This window comes from Pelodiscus sinensis, chromosome 1, assembly GCF_049634645.1.
Source record: "Pelodiscus sinensis isolate JC-2024 chromosome 1, ASM4963464v1, whole genome shotgun sequence".
In the NCBI taxonomy this organism is placed as follows: Eukaryota; Metazoa; Chordata; order Testudines; family Trionychidae; genus Pelodiscus; species Pelodiscus sinensis.
This window is the reverse complement of record NC_134711.1, coordinates 292,559,420-292,580,596: the sequence shown is the minus strand read 5'-3', so window position 1 is coordinate 292,580,596 and position 21,177 is coordinate 292,559,420. Positions and strand designations below refer to the sequence as shown.

At 41.8% G+C, this 21,177-nt stretch overlaps 1 protein-coding gene across 1 annotated transcript in view; it reads left to right on the top strand.

Moving 5' to 3' along the window:
• Positions 1–21,177, top strand: part of COG6 (component of oligomeric golgi complex 6) — a 79,666-nt gene that overhangs the window by 39,424 nt on the left and 19,065 nt on the right. Inside the window, exons 9-13 of the mRNA XM_075919116.1 lie at positions 6,847–6,975; positions 7,064–7,155; positions 12,352–12,416; positions 17,528–17,619; positions 19,648–19,765. Of these exons, the coding sequence (XP_075775231.1) occupies positions 6,847–6,975; positions 7,064–7,155; positions 12,352–12,416; positions 17,528–17,619; positions 19,648–19,765 (496 nt within the window). The remainder of the gene's footprint in view (positions 1–6,846; positions 6,976–7,063; positions 7,156–12,351; positions 12,417–17,527; positions 17,620–19,647; positions 19,766–21,177) is intronic.

Below are 21,177 nucleotides of genomic sequence, written 5' to 3'. Positions count from 1 at the left end.
TCCTCCCTTCCCGTCCCTCTTCAGGGACCCCTCTCACAAGTGCCATCTAAGACAAAGAGTTGGCTTGTCTGCTGTATATTGACGCAGTGGAGAGGGTACCAGAGGAATTCAAAGGGAAGGGATTTTATTCCCACTGTTTTCTAACTCAGAAGTCAGGGGGTTGGAGGCCAATTTTGGACCTTTGTTGGCTAAATCGGTACCTTTGCAAACAGCGATTCAAGATGGTAACATTAGCAACTATTATTTCGGCACTCGACCAAGGGGACTGGTTTGCATCCCTCGATTTACAGGACGCCTACTTCCATCTGACTATCCATCCGGCACACCAGGTGATTGCTATGTTTCGTAGTAGGATCCGAGCATTTCCAGTATGAGGTCTTACCATTCGACCTCTTTTCAGCTCCCAGGATTTTCTCAAACACTAGCAGTAGCAGCGGCATTCCTCCGACGGTTGGGAATCATAATATTCCCTTACCTGGACGATTGTCTCAGAGCGCCTTCTTTCGACGAAGCACTCCATACCACGAACATGGCAAGGGCGCTATTCGAGGCACTTGGTCTTATAATCAATGTTCCCAAGTCATCCATGACACAACAACAGTCCATAGAATTTATACGGGCTTGACTTGATTCACTCACGGCACGTGCATACTTGCTCACCACCAGATTCCACACTATTCAAGACCTTGTTCAAGTTCTCACCACCAGTCCAAGGATTTCCATACTTACCTGCCTACAATTCATGGGCCATATGGCAGCTACAATGTATGTTGTGGCACATGCAAGACTGCAATTTCGATGCCTCCAGCATGGATGATGAGAGTGTACGTGCCCCACAAACATGATGTACGTAAGATGGTGGTGGTGCCATGTATGGTTAAGGAATTGTTAACATGTTGGACCATTCCCCACAATATGTTGGCTGGGATACCTTTCCACTGACCCCAGCCAACCATGCAGATCACAACTGATGCATCCCTATTTGGATGGGGCACCCATCTCCACTACAAACAGACCCAAGGTTGGTGGTCTGCACAGGAGTCCATTCAACATATAAACCTTTTCAAGTTGAGAGCTGTCTTCAACGCCTGCAAACATTTCCTTCCTCTTATCCACGGCCACGTGGTGCGTATCATCATGGACAACATGACAACAGTATACTATATAAATAGGCAAGGAGGGGCTCAGTCCCGTTTCCTGTGCATGGAAGCCATTTGTTTATGGAATTGGTGCAACTGGCACGAAGTTGCCATTATGGCAGCGTATCTCCCTGGCGAGGACAATACCACAGTGGATGCCCTCAACAGGCATTTTACCGAGCAGCATGAATGGGAGCTACATCCACACATCCTGCACATGCTATTCAACTGCTGGGGATATCCATCCATAGACCTCTTCACCGCTCAGTACAACGTGAAGTGCCCTCAATATTGTTGAAGAGCGGGCATCGGTCTGGCATCCAAGAGAGATGACGATTCTAACTGAAGAGGAAAGCATTTCCTATACGCGTTTCCTCCTATTCCTTTGATTCCAAGAGTTCTGGAGAAGATAGCTATGGATGGAGCCAGAGTGATATTAATGGCACCCTTCCGGCCGCATCAAACATGGTTTCCTTAACTGTTCCGCATGTTGCTCCATCCCCCATTTCATCTTCCCAGACGACCCGATCTACTGACACAGAACCATGGGCACCTGCTACATCCTCAGCCAGATCGCCTCACATTGACGGCATGGCTCCTAATTGGCTCCAACAAGGAGAAATGAGTTGTTCACAGGCTGTCTGGCATGTTCTCCTACATAACAGAAGATCTAACATGCATACCACTTACCTGCACAAATGGCGCCGGTTCTGTTCTTGGTGCTTGGACAGGAAGCTAGACCCTAACACGCTACCCGTGCAATCCATCTTGGACTACATTCTCCACCTCAAACACCTGGATCTCGCACTTTCTTCTTTGAAAGTCCATTTAGCGGCAATCATGGCTTTTCGACAACCTGTGGACGACTGTACTGTTTTCTTGAACCCTATCACAAGACAATTTATGAAGGGATTGGCCAATATCTTCCCATGCCATAGGCAACCCCTGGACCCGTGGAATTGGTCCTAGATACCTTTAATGTGGTGACTATTTGAACCCTTAGCCATGTGTGATTTACCCACTCTAACCATGAAGATTGTATTTTTGCTGGCAATAACCTCAGCACGCAGGGTGGGAGAGTTGGCAGCCCTATCGGTGTCCCCTCCCTATACTGTTTTTATGCCTCAAGAAGTCATATTATGACTCCAACCAGCATTTTTACCTCAAGTTAACTCAGAATTTCATATAAACGAGCCCATATTCCTTCCCATATTCTACCCGAAACCACATTCTTCAGAACAGCACCGCATTCTCTGGATGTCCGTCGAGCCCTGGACTTTTACATCGAAAGTACTCGGTTCTTCCGGACGTCTGTAAGCCGACCGTTACAAAGATCTCCCATTATCAGCACAACATATATCGAAAATAATCGTCTCCTGGATTACGTGGTGCTATGCATTATGAAACAAAACCCTTCCACATGCTGTCAGGCCCCATTCTACCAGGGCAATGCCGTCTTCCACTGTTTTCCTCAAGGGAATCCCCCTCAAGGACATTTGCTGTGCGGCCACATGGTCCTCAGAATTTACATTTGCAAAACGCTATGCACTTTCTAACATTTTTGTGACTGATGCAGCAGTTGCCTCTGCAGTCCTTTCAACGGCAGCAACACATTGACTCGGAACCCTGCCTCCTTTTTCCAGGGTACTGTTGTGGAGTCACCAACAGTGGAGCACCCACGGGGACACTACTCGAAGAAGAGGAGGAAGTTACTCACTGTGTGCAGTAACGATGGTTTTTCGAGATGTGTGTTCCCGTGGGTGCTCCATGACCTGCCCTCCTCCCCTCTTAAGAGTCTCTGATTATGTGTTTCAGACCTCGACAAGGAGGAGAAACTGGCGGGAGCCAGACGGTGTGACCAGAAATGGCGCAAAACGCCATGAGACGACCAACATGGATGCACGGTCTGGCAGATGACTGCTAAAAGATCTCCGTTCTGCAGCACCCGGACAAGCCTGACACCAACAGTGCGCGTCCATGAGGACACACATCTTGAAGAACCATCATTACTGCACAGGGTGAATAACTTCCTCTTCCCATTTCTCCAGCAAATATCTGTAGAACCACCTTACCAACTCCCATGTCAACGCAATCTCCTTTCTCAGAACGAAGGCAAATTCTTTCAACCTCAACTTCACACTCTCCACCTTCACACCTGGCTTCTCTCTGGTTTCATGGTGCCAAAGCCGGCTGTTCAGAACAAGTAAGACCCGTCCTCCACAGCAGGAGACCATCTACCAGAAACACTTACCTGCACAAATGGAAAGACTTGGCTACGTCTAGACTGGCATGATTTTCCGCAAATGCTTTTAACGGAAAAGTTTTTCCGTTAAAAGCATTTGCAGAAAAGAGCATCTAGATTGGCACGGACACTTTTCCGCAAAAGCACTTTTTGCAGAAAAGCGTCCGTGCCAATCTAGATGCGGTTTTCCGCAAGAAAGCCCCAATCGCCATTTTCGCGATCGGGGCTTTTTTGCTCAAAACAATACCACGTTGTCTACACTGGCCCTCTTCCGCAAAAGCATTTGCACAAGAGGGCTTTTTCCCGAACGGGAGCAGCATAGTATTTCTGCAAGAACACTGACAATCTTACATGAGATCGTCAGTGTTCTTGCGGAAATTAAAGCGGCCAGTGTAGACAGCTGGCAAGTTTTTCTGCAAAAGCATTGCGGAAAAACTTGCCAGTCTAGATGCAGCCCTGATGTTCTGGAGCCAACAACTGCGCATCCTTCCTCACAAAGCACCTCTCCACTCGATCCTCAACTGCATATACTACCTAAAGAACAGCAGCCTATCCATCTCATATGTCAAGGTGCACTTGGCAGCAATTCTGGCCTTCCATGAGCAGATCAATGGATCATCTGTGTTTGCCCAGTCACCAGAAGATTCCTCAAAGGCCTTCTCAATCTCTATTACCTAAACTTTGTCCTAGACTGTCTCATGAGACCTCCCTTTGAACCGATGGCCACTTGTCCACTTCTGCTCCTTACCGTGAAGGTGTTGTTTTTAGTGGTCATTACTTCTGTGGGAAGGGTTAGTGAGATAGGGGCCCTGAGGGCAGACCCACCATACACCATATTTGCCAAAGACCTCACCCATCATTTATGCTGAAGGTCAGCATCTCCTTTCATATCAACAAGCCCATAGTCCTGCCTACGTTCTTCCCAGAGCCCCACACCTCTCATAGAGATGCCAGGCTTCACACCTTGGACATTCAGCGGGCTCTAGCTTTTTATATTGACAAAACACAGGTGATCTGCAAGTCTCCACGTCTCTTTTTGTCTGTTACCAACTATTCTAAGGGCGCTCTGATTTTAGCACATTGTATTTCCAAGCTAATATCAACCCGCATACGACTGGAGTCTTCATGACTTGGGAAGTTGACTAGTCGCTTACATCCCTAGGCACATGACAACCACAAATCCTTCTTTACTTTAGGGAATACAGAATGTGATTCTGACTATGGATATGAATGATTAAGTCGACTAGCCGATAAGCAGATGCTTATTGGATAGTTTACACATTAGTCAACTCGTCCCTTCCCCCTACCTTGCTGCCTCTATCAGAAAGAGCCAGACCCTGGGCTCCATGTGGAGCTACTTTGGAACACCACATGCAGCCCGGGAACACCGGGCTGCATGCAGCATTTCAAAGAGGCAGTGCCACGTGGAGCCCAGGGTCAGCTGGGGACTCCCCCACTGACCCCAGGCTCCATGTGGTTTTGCTGCTTTGAAATGTAGTAGGGAGCACAGGGCCAGTGGGGGACTGATTGATTCCAGCTCTGGTCCCGTTCTCCCGGCAGTGCTTTCACCTTTAAAGTGTGGCAACAGCCCTGGGGCTGTAAGTCAGAGATGCCCTTATTGACTAATCGAATAGTCTATGCAAATTGCATCAACTATTTGATTACCCAATTAATCTAAATTTAAAATTCCTAATTCTGACTCGTGATCCTGGGAAGCATTCACAGCATTCTGGAAAATGTAGTAGAGCTTTCTTCTGTGGAGACAGTAATCCTAGCTCCAATTTAAAACATTCTGATAAATATATGATCACTTTTTCCTTTTTGCAAAGAGACAGGATTGCCAGAATTTGTATAAAGTTTCAAGATGTATTTGCTTTCAGTTCACAAGCTTAGAAGGGAAGTAAAAGCAAAATTAAAAAAAACGCACAGAGAAAGAGGAAATATAGTTATTAATGTAAACCAGAAGCTAGGAATTGTAGAAAATGGATATGAGATGCAAAAGAATATAAGGAAATATGTATACCCAGTAGAGATAAGGGCCTATTACAAGGAGTTTATGTATGCAAAATAGGGGTGTGAGAGGTTAACTGATGCTTACCCAGTTCCGGTTAACCAGTGGGGGTTGGAGCAGCTCCCCATCCACAGGCAGAAGTATGTCATGGGCTCTCAAGGTGTCCAGAGCAGCCCCTGTCTGTGGTGAGCGTGGAGAGGATGTGGCAGGCAGGGGCTGCTCCAGCTCTTTCCTGGGGGTAAGGGGAGGCAGTGCTCCAATGGCCTCTCTTAATTGGTTAACAGGTTAACCAATTACACAGGATTCATATCCCTAATGCAAAAAGAATTATAACAGTGGTATTGATCTTTTACTAGTTGAAAATAGCAGCATTGCCTATAATAATGCAGAAAAGGTGGATGTGTTCTATATTTGGGAAAAACTAGATAACATAATCACACAATATTATGACGGTACACTTTTCCATAGTAATTCAGAAGGATGTTAAACAGTAGCTACTAGACTAAAGTAAAATATATTTAAGTCATTGGGTCTGGATACTTAGCATCCACAAATGTTAAGAGGGAATGAAGCCCTCTGGACCATGAATGCTGATTTTCAATAAGTATTGGAACACCAGGGAAGTTCTCAAAGACTGAAAGCAAAATGGAATGATTCATATGGGACTCTGTTAATGAAGAATTTAAAGGAAGTTGTGTAATGGGGTTTCCCCTCACACTAACCTGGAAAGTGTTAATTTGGCCCCAAATGGGTAAGTAACCTGACAGGCCACACCTAAAGAAGAGCCAGGCTTGATGAACAAGCACTGATTGAGGATGAAGCCTATCTGAGCAGAAGCAAGCAGGGCTAGTGTAAAGCCAGCAGAAAGAGCACTGCAGCATGAAGGCCTGTAGTAACTCTCGGGGTTTAGAGAGGGAAAGGAAGAAACATGGAGAAAATAGAGGCCCCGGGATCCTGGTCCTGAGGGAAAGGTGTACACAGAGAAGAATGGACAAGGAAGCCTGATAGAGCTAGAATAGGTAAAGGCCAAGGAAAGTGGAAGTAATGGGGATGGAATAGATCAGGGTTGCTGGTGTGGTGTCCTTGGGCTGAAACCTGGGTTTCTTAACTAGCTACTGGAAAAGTGAGTTGGATGACTGCTGGGAACAGTACCCAGTTATTCAGTCCTATTATAAATTCGAAACCCTATTGTGATCTGGCCAGAGAGCCATGCCTAAAGGAGGGCTTGATTTTTCTTATAAAGGAAAAAAATTCAGAGAGAGGGTGTGTCTTCATGAATCATATTTTTACAGCTTAAATCACAAACCTCGGAATTTGGACTGTGTATAGTGGAAACATCAATACAACTTTATGTATAGCCAAATCAATGGTTATAAACAATGCTTTTAAATTAGGCTAATGTATATTCTGAGAGAGAAAATGTTTTTTTTCTAAATATCTTGTTTCAATTATAGGTATACCCTAGATGAGTTTGGAACAGCTAGAAGAAGTGCAGTAGTCCGTGGCTTTATAGATGCTCTTACCCGAGGAGGACCAAGTGGTACTCCCCGCCCTATAGAAATGCACTCCCATGATCCTTTGAGGTAGGATAGTAATGAAATTGTGCATTACAGAATATTTTTGTCAATCATACAATAAATCCTGTATATAACAATTCTTGTTTTTATTTAGATATGTAGGAGACATGTTGGCATGGCTGCATCAAGCTACTGCTTCTGAAAAAGAACATCTGGAAGCTATGCTAAAGCTTGTAACTACTCAAGGTATTATTAGATGTTAATGAATATTTTGCAAATCTGTAGAAACTGAAATAGTGGTGAGCAATATACTAGAAAACTACGACACAACTCCTAGAGTAGGCTTCAGTTGCTCCACTGAGGGTGAATGGTATTGAAAATATTTCAGAAAATGCAATAGTTCAGTTTACTAGGAAGAAAACCATTAAATCAAAGAGAATATTTCAAAGTTCACTAATGTGTGAATTTTCCTACCCTCTCAGTATATTTAGATGTAGAAGGGAACTTTTCATGCTAGACTTCAGAACACAAGTACTTTTCTGAAAAAGAACTTTGTAAAAATGCCATTGTAGAATACTCTGCTTGTAACTTGGGTATTTTGATAATTGATTTACTTTTTCTAGTAAACAAATATTTTTATAGCAGCCAGCAGTGCATGCTCCTCTTCAGCCTAAGAGTCAAGTCTGGATTCCTTCCATCTTGTGCCATGTCATTATTAAAATGGTCCAAAATCCAAATTAGATCCCTGATTACAACTATGCAACTCCATAATCTTCAAATTCCTCTGCATCAGCTAGTCCTCAGAGCCTGTACAGAGTCTTCAATCTGCTTTCAGTTCTGGAGGCAGATTTGGCACTTTTGTCAGTAGTACAATGGTAATCCCTGTAGAATTGTGACATCTCTCTAAAGCTACAGTCAGGGTCTTGTTACAGCTGGGCATATATGCCTCATCTCTAACAAGCATAGAGAATTACCAGTCAAGGCCAAGTTCTTGTTATATGGAGATACAAAGACCTGCTTGAACCTTAACTGGTTCATAGGGTCCTGTCCTGGGGTTTAAATTTAATCTGGTTTGTTTAATGCACCCTTGTTCTCCTGGCCTGTCAGAAGTGTGGAAGTTTAGTCATAATTTTGGGTTATGAATATTTTGGCCTTTGAAAATGTTTAAACATTTTCTACTCCTATCCCCAGCTCTCTCCACATTATCAATTGTTTTGCTCCTGTTATAGGCATGCTATAAAAGTAGAACACTTTTTTATATACCTGATTTAATAATTTATTTACTGACAATCTGATGGATGTCCCATTGCAAATTCCATCAGCCACTGAAGAAGGGGAAGCAAGAAGCCCAGATGTGACTGAGGTGTGTGCAAGAGGAAAAGACACATCAATTCCTTTAATTTTACACATGCCAAGGTAGCCCCATGCTTCTGCTTCTTGTGCAGGAAGACAGACACTCTTAAGGAAGAGCTCTTTGAGAACTGGAATCAGAATCCATCTGGGTGCTAGGAATGATTATCCGTTAACCAATAAGCATACTGGTAAGCAGGCTTACTGATATGCTTACCAGTTAACCAGCCTTTGACAGTGAAGTCATGCTAGGTCATATGAGCCTTGCCAGTGGAGGGGCCAACAGGGCAAGTGGCAAGACCCTGCATCGGCATTGGGACCTCATGGTCGTGGCAGGAACCCACAGCTGTGATGGGGCGAAGAAGTAGGCCCTATGTTAAAAAGGTTAACCAGTTAAGAGCTGGCGTTTAATGAGTTAATTGCTTTTTCTGCAAGCTGTGCCTTACAGCCACACACCTCCCCAGAGGGTCAACTCCCATTCTGAAATCACAATATACTGGGAGTTTAAGTCTGTTTACTTAAATGCTCCATTCTGATGTAACATGATCGGAATTGGGGGCAAGATGCTCTGCCTACACACACGCACACTACTAGTGTCTGTAACTATAGGCACTCTTAGCCATAGATTGAAGCAACCTGTCTGAGAATATGAAGATGAGAGTACACGAGAGGAGTGTCTGACAAATTCCTGTTTCATTTCCTGGGAGAATCTGGTACCTAACTGTGAACACATGAGAGGCTATCCAAAACTTGGAGCCTCCTGTAGACAGCTTCACTCTAACAATGTAATCCTAAGGCAAAGCCATCATTCAAGCTGATAGTAAAATTTAATTTCCCACAAAAATAGGTCACTTGTCATTCTCTCTAAATTTTAAGCATTCTGGAGAGAATACGGTACAAGATGTTAAAAACTGATGTCTTGCTTTAAAATTTTCCTGCACTGTGTGAGCGAGGATTCCAAATCATCAAGAAGCCTTTTTGGTGAGACTGCTCGCTAAGAGCCTATTCCAACTCCTATTGAAATCAAGAGAAAGGCTTCAGTGGAAATTGGATCTGGCCATGAGCAGTAGCTACATCCTGAGCTAGGAGATTATATGCATCATATAAAGAAACTAGAAGATTTACACTATATTGCTTGGGTCCTTAACTCAGATATGTTTTTCTTTTTCTTCATTTAAATCATTGTCCTAAGATGGGGTAGAGGATGAGAGGTTTGGTATGCTGGTTGCCCCAGGGAGAGAGGATAACCCCAGCCCTCTCTCACTGCAGTAATTTGGGGCCAGATGAGAAGTGCCTGTCTATGGTGCTGCAGCTGTCCCAAAGGTGGGGGCAGACAGACATATAGACAGACACACCAACAGACAGACTTTCTGAAATGTATAGTAAAATAGCTGTCCCTTCCTTCATCCCTGTCCCTTGCTGGTCCAATGGGGTTTTAGCCATCCTGGTCCCTATTTCTGTCTCTTTGCTGTCCCCCTGTGATCATTCTGCAGTGATCATCCTGCCAGACCCCTCCCTTTCCTTTGTATAAGAAACAATCGAATTCCTGGCACAACCGATCCCTGACCTTGCTTTAAGTTATGATAAGAGGAAGCTGCATACCAAATTTGGTGCCCTAGTTCTTACTGTTTAGGAAAGATCTTGAACAAATGAAATCACAGATAGCCACGCATTTCTAAATATATAGTAAGATGATGATATGGAAAACTCCTACAAGGTCACACGATGTCAGCTAAGAGAATACAAGATCATTTTCTAACCCTCAACTAAGTGTTGCTTTCAAAAGACGGGGGTTGCACACCGACTGAGCTCAGTAAGATGCCACAATTTAATTTCTAGCTTAAATAATTTTTTAGATTAAATAGTTAACTTCAATGTCTGCTTCCCAAAATTCACATTTTAAATAAGCTCCCCTAGAGACTACAAATCCATCAACAATTAAGAAAAATGTACTTATCAATTGAAAATTTCCTTTAATTTGAAAACATGGCCAGCCCTTCCTACAAAATTGGCTGGGAGGGGGTGGAGAGGAGTGGGGAGAATGGAGGTTTGGTACTGATGAAGAAGAAACTGTTCAAAGCCCAAGTGACATGTGAAGAAAAATGTGAAAAGTCTAAGCTCACATTTTAAGAAAACTGCCTTTTATTTTTGAATAGTCAAATAGCACATTCCCATGTTTAAAACCATTTACAAGTGTTGCATTTCAAACTGTGAAACTTTTACATTAGTCCAGCAACTGTGCTGTTGTCAATTTTAAAGGTCTAATGGCAAGTGCAAAGAAATTTAACCCCATACATTAGAGAGGCAGAAAAAAGGCAGACTCTCTTCTACTGTGGAGATTAGTTTCACCAGAAGAAAAAAATAGCAGAGACTTTCCTCTATTGCAGAGTTCCTGAACTCCACAGGAAGGGAGAATTCCAAGAATTCTATTCAAGGGAAGCAACAGAGACTTCCCCATCCTGTGAAGTTAAAGGGACTCCACTGGAAAGTATCAGCCAAAACTGAGTGGGACCAAGATACTTAATTTGTTCCTGTCTGTGACTTATATTTGCTTTCTGTGCAGGTGCCTGCTAAAGCTCTGTGACTTTGGGGGTGAAAAAAAGTATTCTGTAACCTTTTGGGTTAGTGTGATAAACTATTGTGCAATTAACAGAGTTGGCAGGTTTATTTTTATTAAATGAAAATTATCATATCAAATGGAAAAAATAATGCCTATATGTACCTGCAACATGATCAGATCATTGTTGCTGTTTGTAAACCTGAATTTTAGAAAATTCCTACCTGAATTTTCTTCAACTTAAAATTTAACCTTAATGCATTAAGACTTTTTCCCCCATTTTTAACCTGTTTTTCCCCTACTATTGTGTATGTGGGCAAGAATTTATTGTTGTGCTGATGAGCACTAAAATGTGTCCTTAAAAGGGAAATGGAGAATTAGGTACATCTCTTTTAGATATTAGAAGTTACAAAATATATTCGTCATGTTCTATTGTGTCAGTTGATTTTCTTTATTGGCAATGTTTTTACTTGTTATATTTCTGAGTGGCCATTGATTTATCAGTTTAGTACATTGCAACTTTAATTGAGTGTAGTTGCTGTGTTTTAGTTGCGTCTGTATAAGCAACCTCTCTCAGTCAATATAAAATGATGTGGCTTGTCCATAATCTTTCTTCTCAAGGATTATTATATTCATAATTTGTGTCTGACAGGTAATCTGTTTTGATGTAAAATAGGGAAGTCACATGTGGCGTACTGTCACCTGATTTTATTACGTCTTAACCACTCTTAGTTACAATTTACCACGTGGGCCTTATCTGAGGTTGAACTCGTATTGATGGGTTTTAAATTACAATTAGAGATGTATTGACTCTGATAATATATTTTGAGTCAATATTAAATTGAGACCTGTTCAGCAGGTATTTCCAGATGAATACATTTATGACAGTTCTGCTTACTATTCAGCAGTGCATTTTTGTTTCATGACAAGGCAGGACAATAGGGATTATTATTGGTTGGTTTGTTTTGTGATAAAGATTTGTTTGTACTATTCACTTGAACTAGTTAAGGTCTCAGTGCATAACTATGTGCTGTAGTAAGAAAGTGTGTGGTGAACACATAATGTATATGTATTTAATGGTGTGGACTCCTGTTATTTTGGGTTTTACCCTGTCAAAGATAAATTATAACTGTTTTTTGAGCTTCTTCAGATGGAATTAATTTTTGTCCATTATCCTCACGAAGTTCTGAAATTTGGAGAGGCATGATGACAACTTCTTGCTAGATTATTTTAGTTTGTTTTGTTGTGCGTATTCCTAAGAATTAAATATATTTTCAAAATTATGTTTGAATATAGAGTACTAAAGTGTTCATCTAAGATGCTATCTTGTGAAGTTGGAAATATGGCTTTCTGAATTTCTTGAATGGTGAATCTCAAAGTTGTCATAGACTGGTAGATTTCATTCTTGGGGTGAACGCAAATCCGTTTTTATGGAGAGGTATGACTTATGAAAAACAAAAGTAGCAAATGTGAGAGAGAAAATAAATGAAAGTAAATTTGCATAATGCTTACCGTATGTTTTCTTTTAACTGTAGGTGTGGAAGAAAATATTCAAGAAGTAGTTGGGCACATCACAGAAGGTGTCTGCAGACCTCTGAAGGTGGAGAATTTTGTTTGTGTGTGCTTGTGTGCACCTTCCATGTATTACAGGTGTATTGTGTTTTTATTGCAAAATTTATTTTATCATATGTTTCAACTGAAGACAATAACCGAGTAGGTATATACCTCATTTGAATACTGAGGGATTTTATTAGGGCTTTACCAAATTCATGACCATGGAAAACGTGTCTTAGACTGTGAAATCGGGTTCCCACCCAATGAAATCTAGTCTTGTGTGCTTTTACATTATGCTATACAGATTTAATGGGGGAACCAGCTTTTCTCTAATAAATGGCCCTGACCAAAAAGAGATTTGAAGGGTTATTTTAAGGTGGTCATGGTATTGCCGCCCTTACTTCTGTGCTGCTTTCAGAACTGAGTGGCTGGAGGTCAGTGGCTATTAGCTGGATGCCCAGCTCCAAAGGCAGCAGCAGCGCAAAAGTAAGGGCAGCAATACCATGTGATGCCACTTTCTCCACTGCTACTTCTGAGCTGGGCAGCTGAAGAGTGGCTGCAGCTGACTGAAGGCCCGGGTCTGCATGCAGCACTGCAGGAGTAAGAGTGGCAATACCATACCATACTATCCTCTGTACATCTGCTGTCGGTGATTCTGCCTTCAGAGCTGTGTGCTTGGCCAGCAGCTGCCACTCTCCAACTTCCCTACTCTGATGGTAGTATTACCACCTACAGCAGTACAAAATTAAAGATAGCAGAACTGTAATCTGCAGTAACCCCCTACAATAACCCCTCCACCCTCATAACTCCTTTTTGGTTCAGAATCCCTATAATTACAGAACTGTGAAATTTCAGATTTAAATATCTGAATTCATGACACTTATACAGGCAGTCCCCGAGTTACGCTGATCCGACTTACGTCGGATCCGCAGTTACGAACAGGGATTTTCTCGCCCCGGAGGACTGGAGTGGCGGGACGCCTGGTCCCGCCGCCCGCCTCCTCCGGGGCGAGAAAAGCTGATCCCCGTCTCCCTGGTCTGCTGGGGAGCCAGCAGACTAGGGAGACGGGGAGCAAAGCGGCGGAGGACCCGGGGCCGGACCCGCGGCCGCTTCCAGATCAGCTGGAAGCGCCGCAGGTCCGGCCCCGGGTCCTCCGCGGCTTTGCTCAGCGTCTCCCTGGTCTGCAGAGGGCTGCGCTACTGGACCAACCCAGCAGCACCTGAGCTGCTCTGCCCCAGGCGTCCGCAAGTTAGCTGCTGCTGAAACTGACCAGCGGCTGACTACAGGAAGCCCGAGGCAGAGTTGCTCTACCCCGGGCTTCCTGGAATCAGCTGCTGATCAGTTTCAGCAGCAGCTGACTTGGGGACGCCTGGGGTTCTTAAGTTGAATCTGTATGTAAGTCAGAACTGGTGTCCAGATTCAGCCGCTGTTGAAACTGATCAGTTTCAGCAGCGGCTGAATCTGGATGCCAGTTCTGACTTACATACAGATTCAACTTAAGAACAAACCTACAGTCCCTATCTTGTACGTAACCCGGGGACTGCCTGTAATTTTAAAATCCTGTGTCCTTGAAATTGACCAAAATGGATTGAATTTGGTAGGGCCCTAGATTTTATTAAATTTGTTCTTATAGCACGTGTGTAAGTGAAAAGGTCTTCCCATTTTATATATGGTTCTGGGGCATTCTGCGCAATATCTGATATCTTCCAAAGTGCAAGGGTGTTCAGATTTGAGATTGGTAATAAAAGCTTCCCTTTTCTTTCTAGAAAAGAAAGAAAACTTCTGAACTTAGAGTTAAATTGATTTACAATATTGCATTTTGTGTTTTTCACTCAGTTATTTTTGGGTAAAATACTGACGAATACATTTAACTGAGATTCCTAATGTGTAAATTGTGCAAGAAATGAGAGATTAGTGGACTCCATGGTATTTTGAATCGTTCTACTTCATTGCATAGAAAAGAAATGAACTCTTGTTCATTAAATGTGATGGAAATACCTAAAAAACAGATCCATGCTATTGCCATGCTTATTATAATTCAGACTCCACAAAAATAACTTTAGGATAATTAACTTAAAATTAGTACATTTACTAATAAGGCATACTTACAAGTAATCTATAAATCAAGTGTTTTAAAGTAGAAGAATTAGGCTATTTCCAGGAATTGTATTTTATCTGAATAGTTAACTAATACTGTAAAATGTCTAGTGATCTAAATATTAAAAGGCAGGCAGTGGCTGACATATTCCTATGTCATTGACAGGAGATGTGAATAATTAAGAGAGGGATAGAGGAGTTAGAGGGGAGATAAAAGAAGAGGCAAAGGAGAAAGCACCATTATTCATGCAATCAAAATTGTATTTCACAACCTCTAAGGTTGTTTCTGCCAATATACCACAGCATCTTCTTTTCCGTAATCATTTAAATGACAGGCGTTAATGTAGCACTTGTGTTTTAAGAGACTTATTTTTTCTTCCCTGCTTACATATTAATACATACAGGATTGCATATGATTTTGATGGTTTAGGCTTACTTATAAGCATGTCTTTTCTTGTAATTTTCTAATATTTGAAGAAATAATGTAGTTATAGGGAATAGAATTTTTCCCTATTACTTAATGATATTATATTTATGCTTGTAGATCTTAAAGGTTACTATTTTCAATCCTGTGTGTCTAAAATAAGTGAGTAAATATAAAAAGTAAGGCTGTTAACACAAGCAATTTAATGCAAAACAAATCATTCCATTTCATCATAGACGAGGCTGTGGTTTAAAATCACAACATATTTTTTTCTTATTACTTAAGAGGTCTAGATATCCTACTAAAACAATTAAATTTGGAATACCGTATTTTCCGGCGTATAAGGCGACTGGGCGTATAAGACGACCCCCTAATTTTCTAGTTAAAACATAGGTTTTCGCCTATACTCGCCGTATAAGACTACCCCCCTTTAAGAGGCCAACCGGCAGCACCCCAGCTGCTCTGCCCCAGGGTCCACAACAAAAGCCTGGTCTGCTGGGGGGGGGGGCGCACTAGCTGCGCCCCCCCCCAGCAGACCAGGGACATGGGGAGCAAAGCCGCAGCGCCATCGGTGTGCCACGCCTCTGAGGCTTTTCAAAGCCGCAGAGGCGCGAGACCCCGCCGCTGCTGCGGCTTTGCTCCCGGTGCCCCTGGTCTGCTGGGGACCGTCTCCAGCAGACCAGAGACACCGGGAGCAAAGCCTCTGAGGATGCCGGCAGCGGGACAGCCGTGGCGCGTCTGGGCTGTCCCGCTGCCGGCTTCCCCCGAGGCTTTGCAAAGCCGCGAAGGGGCTCGGGCAGCGGGGCCCCTCCGCGGCTTTGCTCCGCATCTTCCTGGTCTGCAGACCAGGGAGACGCGGAGCAGCTTTTCTCGCCCCAGAGTACATGGGCAGCGGGACCGCGAGGTCCCACAGTCCGTGTCCTCCGGGGCGAGAAAAGCCCCGTTCGTACCTGCAAATCGGGGACTGCCTGTATGTTTATACCCGGTGTATAAGACGACCCCCGATTTTTGGGGGATGTTTTTTAGTATAAAAAGTAGTCTTATACGCCAGAAAATACAGTACATAACATCCTAGCTGTCCTGCTATAGCACACAACAACAAAAACCTAAAGCAGAAAGTGTGATGATTGGTGTTAGCCTGGCAAGCTTGCCTATGGAGTGAGAACTTGTAACTTTTAGCTCGATGTTTACGGTACTCACCTGGGATATGGGAGACCCAGGAACCAGTGATTTGAACTGGGGGCTCTGACATTCCTGGTGAGTACCCTGACTTTGTTACAAAGGAGGGTCTCTCTGCAACTTCTTGCTAAAATGTGTAACTGCCTAATGCCGAAAGGCTTTGCAGACGCGAAGCCAAAAAGAGGAAAATGCCTCCTTGTAGCCAAACTTAAGCTTGTACTGTATCCTCAAGGGGGTAAAGTTTCGTATATGTCCTTCACTTGACACCTCATATTAATTAAATTAGACGAGGAGCTGCCTACTGTGCTGGCTTTGTAAATGCCATTCTGATGCACTTATCTTTCCCTAGTCATTATATAGGGAGCCTACATGCCAAACTCAGGCTTTCTGAATTCCCATGACTTTTTAGGAGCCTAAAATTAAGGCATGTCACACTTATTGTCACTGTGTCTAATTTTCCTTGTGAATCTGTCCTTGAAATGCCACACTGATTAGCAGACAAATCCTTTGGAAGGATGATGAATGTTTAGCAATATGTATATACATTTGTAACATAGAAGCGCATGGGGGAATAGTGGTCACTGGCCATGATTGCTTCATAAAAGCCTAAAAACTGAAATTGGGACAGCTGCCTTATGATTATGTTTAGGCTGCATGTGCCACAGAGACAAAATAAGTGAGGCCTATTGTGCTCTGTAACCCAGCAACACTTGATCTAGTCAACAAGTCAGTAAAAGGATTGTCCTGTGGCATTTGAGCATAAGCTTTCATGGGTAAAAATCACTTCATTTTAAAAAGAGGCTTTTACCCACAAAAGCGTATGCCCAAATAAATCTGTTAGTTGTTAAGGTGTCACAGGACTCCTCCTTGCTTTTGCAGATACAGACCAACACCGCTACCCCTCTGAGAAATAAATGTGTTGTATTAGCTTCGGATATATCCGCTTACTTGCCATTAGCATTTCTTTTCAAGATAAGTACGGTAAGAGGTCATGACTAGGAAGTGAGATTAAATCAGTAAAATGACCTAAATAAACCCCTGAATATATCAGTTCTGATTATTTTGTGTGTCTGAGTGCCACCATTGATGATCTGTTTTATGTTAGGAGTTTTGCAGCTCTTCTTGCCAGTCAGGGTTAGGTGGGATTCCAATATTCTGATGCTAATCCAGAAAATGATCATCTTATATACAGATAACCAGCAACAAGTTACACTCAAAACTCTATGGGAAATAGGGGCATTTGTAAGGAGTGGCAAACACCTGCTTGTTTTTTGTCCTACAGCTTGCTGCAAAGAAATGCACCGTTCAAGAAGAATCCTGCAATATAAATGGACAATGTAATGTTCTTATGCTTCTTGCAAAGTTTGTTGATGAATATCTTTAATGCATTTAAAAGCACAGAGGCTCATTTTCACAATATGCATGTAACTAAAAATGATTATTTTTTGTTCCAAAAGGTCAGAATTGAGCAGGTGATTGTTGCTGAACCAGGAGCAGTTCTGTTGTACAAAATTTCTAATCTTCTCAAGTTCTATCATCATACAATCAGGTATATGAAATTACTAAACACATTAAGTAAACCATCTGTTTGAACATGCATCAATTCTGATACCGTAAAAAAATACTGCCTCTGTTTATTTTGCTTTGTTTTTCTGACTGTTTTCAGCAGCATATGGAGCGGAGAGACAACTCTGACCTGTGACAGCAATGATTTAAAAAAAAATCTGTCTGTAAGCAGAAAAAAATTGTCTGCATATAGACATTCTTTATCACTTTGTGGTGTTATAGAAATTGAACTGTACACAAAAACTACATTAAGAGAACATTAAGATTACAAAATTAAACACTCAAAAGTTAGGAAATGCCAGAATTAAAGTTACCTGTGCAAATCTTAGCTTCAACTCGAATTCTTTACAAGTCTCTGAATATGTACATTGTTTTCCCATGCTTTTATCCTGGTAGTTTTTCATGGGAATGATAAAAAACGTATTCGTGACATAAAGTCAACCTGCCCTACTCTAAAGCATTAAACAGTGTAATTTCTCATTAAAACAGTTGTAAGAATTTTTTTAGCATAAGTTAAACAACGTATTTTCCCCTAATGTTGTTCTCAAAATGGCTGAACAATTTTTGCTAAAACTTTCCAAAAGAAGGGGATGAGGAAGAAAACCAGAATAATTTTTTTAGCCCAAACAGTGAAAAATTTGGTAATTACAAACAACTGAAAAATGTCTTGTAATGAGAAGTGTTTGGCACCTTTAACTGTAGGTATTACTGTCTGTAATGTATTGTTTCAGGGTCAGAGATTATATTACTGGTTTTACTAGCCAAGTGGTTTTGTCAAAAAATAGAACAAACAAAAGGGTAGCATTACTGTAGGAAGGTCTAATTTGAGAGGTGGTGACGTTTCTAGGGCTGGTGGTCCTTTGAAAACCAAGCAGCTATTTTTTAAGGCTGTCACATTAGTCCCACTCAGATATAATAGTTGAACTTGGGATCATTTTTAGTTTAGAAGACAAGCTCATATGCAAAAAGTGTACAGAAAAGTTTCATGGCATATGGGTATAAAATAGTTGTGAGTATATCCAGTAAATTTTACATTTCCAGTAGCAAAGCATGAACTCTAACACTTAAAAATGTACAATTTGTACATGAGGAGAAACATTTACTTGGAAAGTAATGGGGGTGTAATGACACTATCAATACTTCTCATATTTAGACTTTGTTCTCTATAGCAAAAACATAGTTGAGTGTTTTTCCATTTTATTTAGAGAAACAGTAGCATGTTTCTAGCTCATCTTGAACAAATAAAATAGCACATATGTACGGCATTTTTTGCTATATAACTGAAAAATTAGCATTTTCTCTTGTTGGTTTTAAACATTAAAACGAACCAAAAAAACCAACCAAGGCAAAACTTGAATTGGATGCTTAAGAAGTTTCCTTTTTAGCAAAACTGTAATGCCAATATTATTTTAATGAATATATTATTTTTTTTATCCTGGATGATAATGCTTGTTCTCACTAATCATCCTAACGTACAAATTATTAAAATTAGATAATAGGGGAAGCTGTTTCCTAGGAACAGGAAAGCAGTTTCCTCTATGAAAACTCACTTTGCATTTCCATCTTTTAGACTTAGGGTACGTCTAGACTACTGGGTTTTGTCGACATAAGTTTTGTCGACAGTATCTGTCGACAAAACTTCTGTCGACAAAGAGCATCCAGACACATTGAGTTCTGTCGACAAAGCAAGCTGCTTTGTCGACAGAACCCTGTAGTCTAGACGCAACCCTACAGGCAATAACTGTCGACAGAACTCTGTCGACAGAAGGTGTTATGCCTCGTAAAATGAGGTGTACCAGCGTCGACAAAACTGCTGAGTTCTGTCGACATTATGTCGACAGAACTCAGTGGTAGTGTAGACGCTGGTATAGTTTTGTCGACAAAAGTCCACTTTTGTCGACAAAACTCAGTAGTCTAGACACACCCTATGTGTTATATTCTTGAACATTATATTGACTAAAATATTCATATTTTTCTTGGATTTAACTAAATATTTTCTTTTCGGTTTCAGTGGTATTGTGGGAAACAGCGCAGCCACATTGTTAATCACAATAGAAGAAATGCATTTGTTAAGCAAAAAGATATTCTTCAATAGTCTGAGCCTACATGCAAGTAAACTAATGGAAAAGGTTTGTTTCAGAAATGTAAACGTGTCATATTTTAAAAGAAATCCTAATTTTTCTTTAATGGAGTAAAGATCAGTTGTTTACATTTTGTTTCATTATCTTAAAGTTGACCATGTTGCTGTGCCCTTTATAGCAGCGGTTCCCAACTGCTGAGCCACAGCGGCTCTGGGGGCTGGGGCGGGGGTACACCGCTCTCACCCCAGCTGTTGGGAGAGGCATGTCTTGCACCACCTCTCAGCCAGCCAGCACTGGGCAAGAGCGAGTCTCTTCCCAGCCATGGAACAGCGCTTCCCTGTGTGACAGGAAGGCTTCATGGAGCTGCTCTGCGTGGCCCTCCTGCCACACAGGGAAGCACTCCTCCACAGCTAGGAGGCGATCCTGTGCTGCACAGCCCTCCCACGGCGCAGTAAACCACTTTTTTTGCGGCCAGGAGGAAACTACTTCTGTGTCTAGAAGCCGGGTGTACCATTTGAATTGTAGAAGTGCTTTGGCTGCAGAGGAAGCACACAGCTTTTACAGTAAGTGTTGTGCAATCAGCATACACCTTGCTATATGTGCATATTACATTAGTAGTACTGGTACAAAAAAATGGATAGAAGCCAGAAGAATCTGGCGCAACCCTCTGTGTTTACAGTGGTAAACAAAATGTCTTGTGGGCTGCCCATAGAACCCTGATGAGCCGCAGATTGGGCTGTACCATTGAGCTATGTCCTATCAAAAGGAATGTGATCTACATTTTCTGTTTGTTCAATCTGTTAATCAACAACAGGGAGATGATTCACGTGCCTTAATTGTTTACTAAATATACAGATTATGAAAGTGTATGAACAAGAGGAAAATTGTCCTCCATTTTTGGTTAAGATTTTATTCAAGAAAGTTCTGTTATCCTAGCCTCTGTGGGGAATTTGTAGCACAGTCATTGCAAGATTTTTTCTATTTGATAACCTCTATTCCTTTGATTACTTTTCTTCCCCTGGAGACTGTACAAGGTGTCTAAATTATTTCTCCATTATCAAGTGTTATATAAAGAGTATAACGAGTTAGTCACTTCACACTCTAAATTTCAATAAAAATAATTTGTGAAGTTTGTATTACCATTCCTCTTCGTTTTAGTTTACAAGCCACTACAGATTTTAATTTTGCTAATTTCTAAAGCAGCCATGATGCTAGTTGCTAACTTTAATGCTGACCATGACTGAGATGCTAAGAGAAGGTTGGTTTTGTTTATTGAGAGTGAGTAATAAGTGGTATTTTAAGCAAGTATATTTTGAAAAAGTTATTGATCTGTCTAGTGTCAAAATATTGAATGCCATCTCTGCTTGACTGTGTGGCTTTATGAATAGCTGATTGATACCTAGTAACAGGGATACATGCTGCTTATTATTTCCTGTGAATATGACACAAGTAGAGAATAA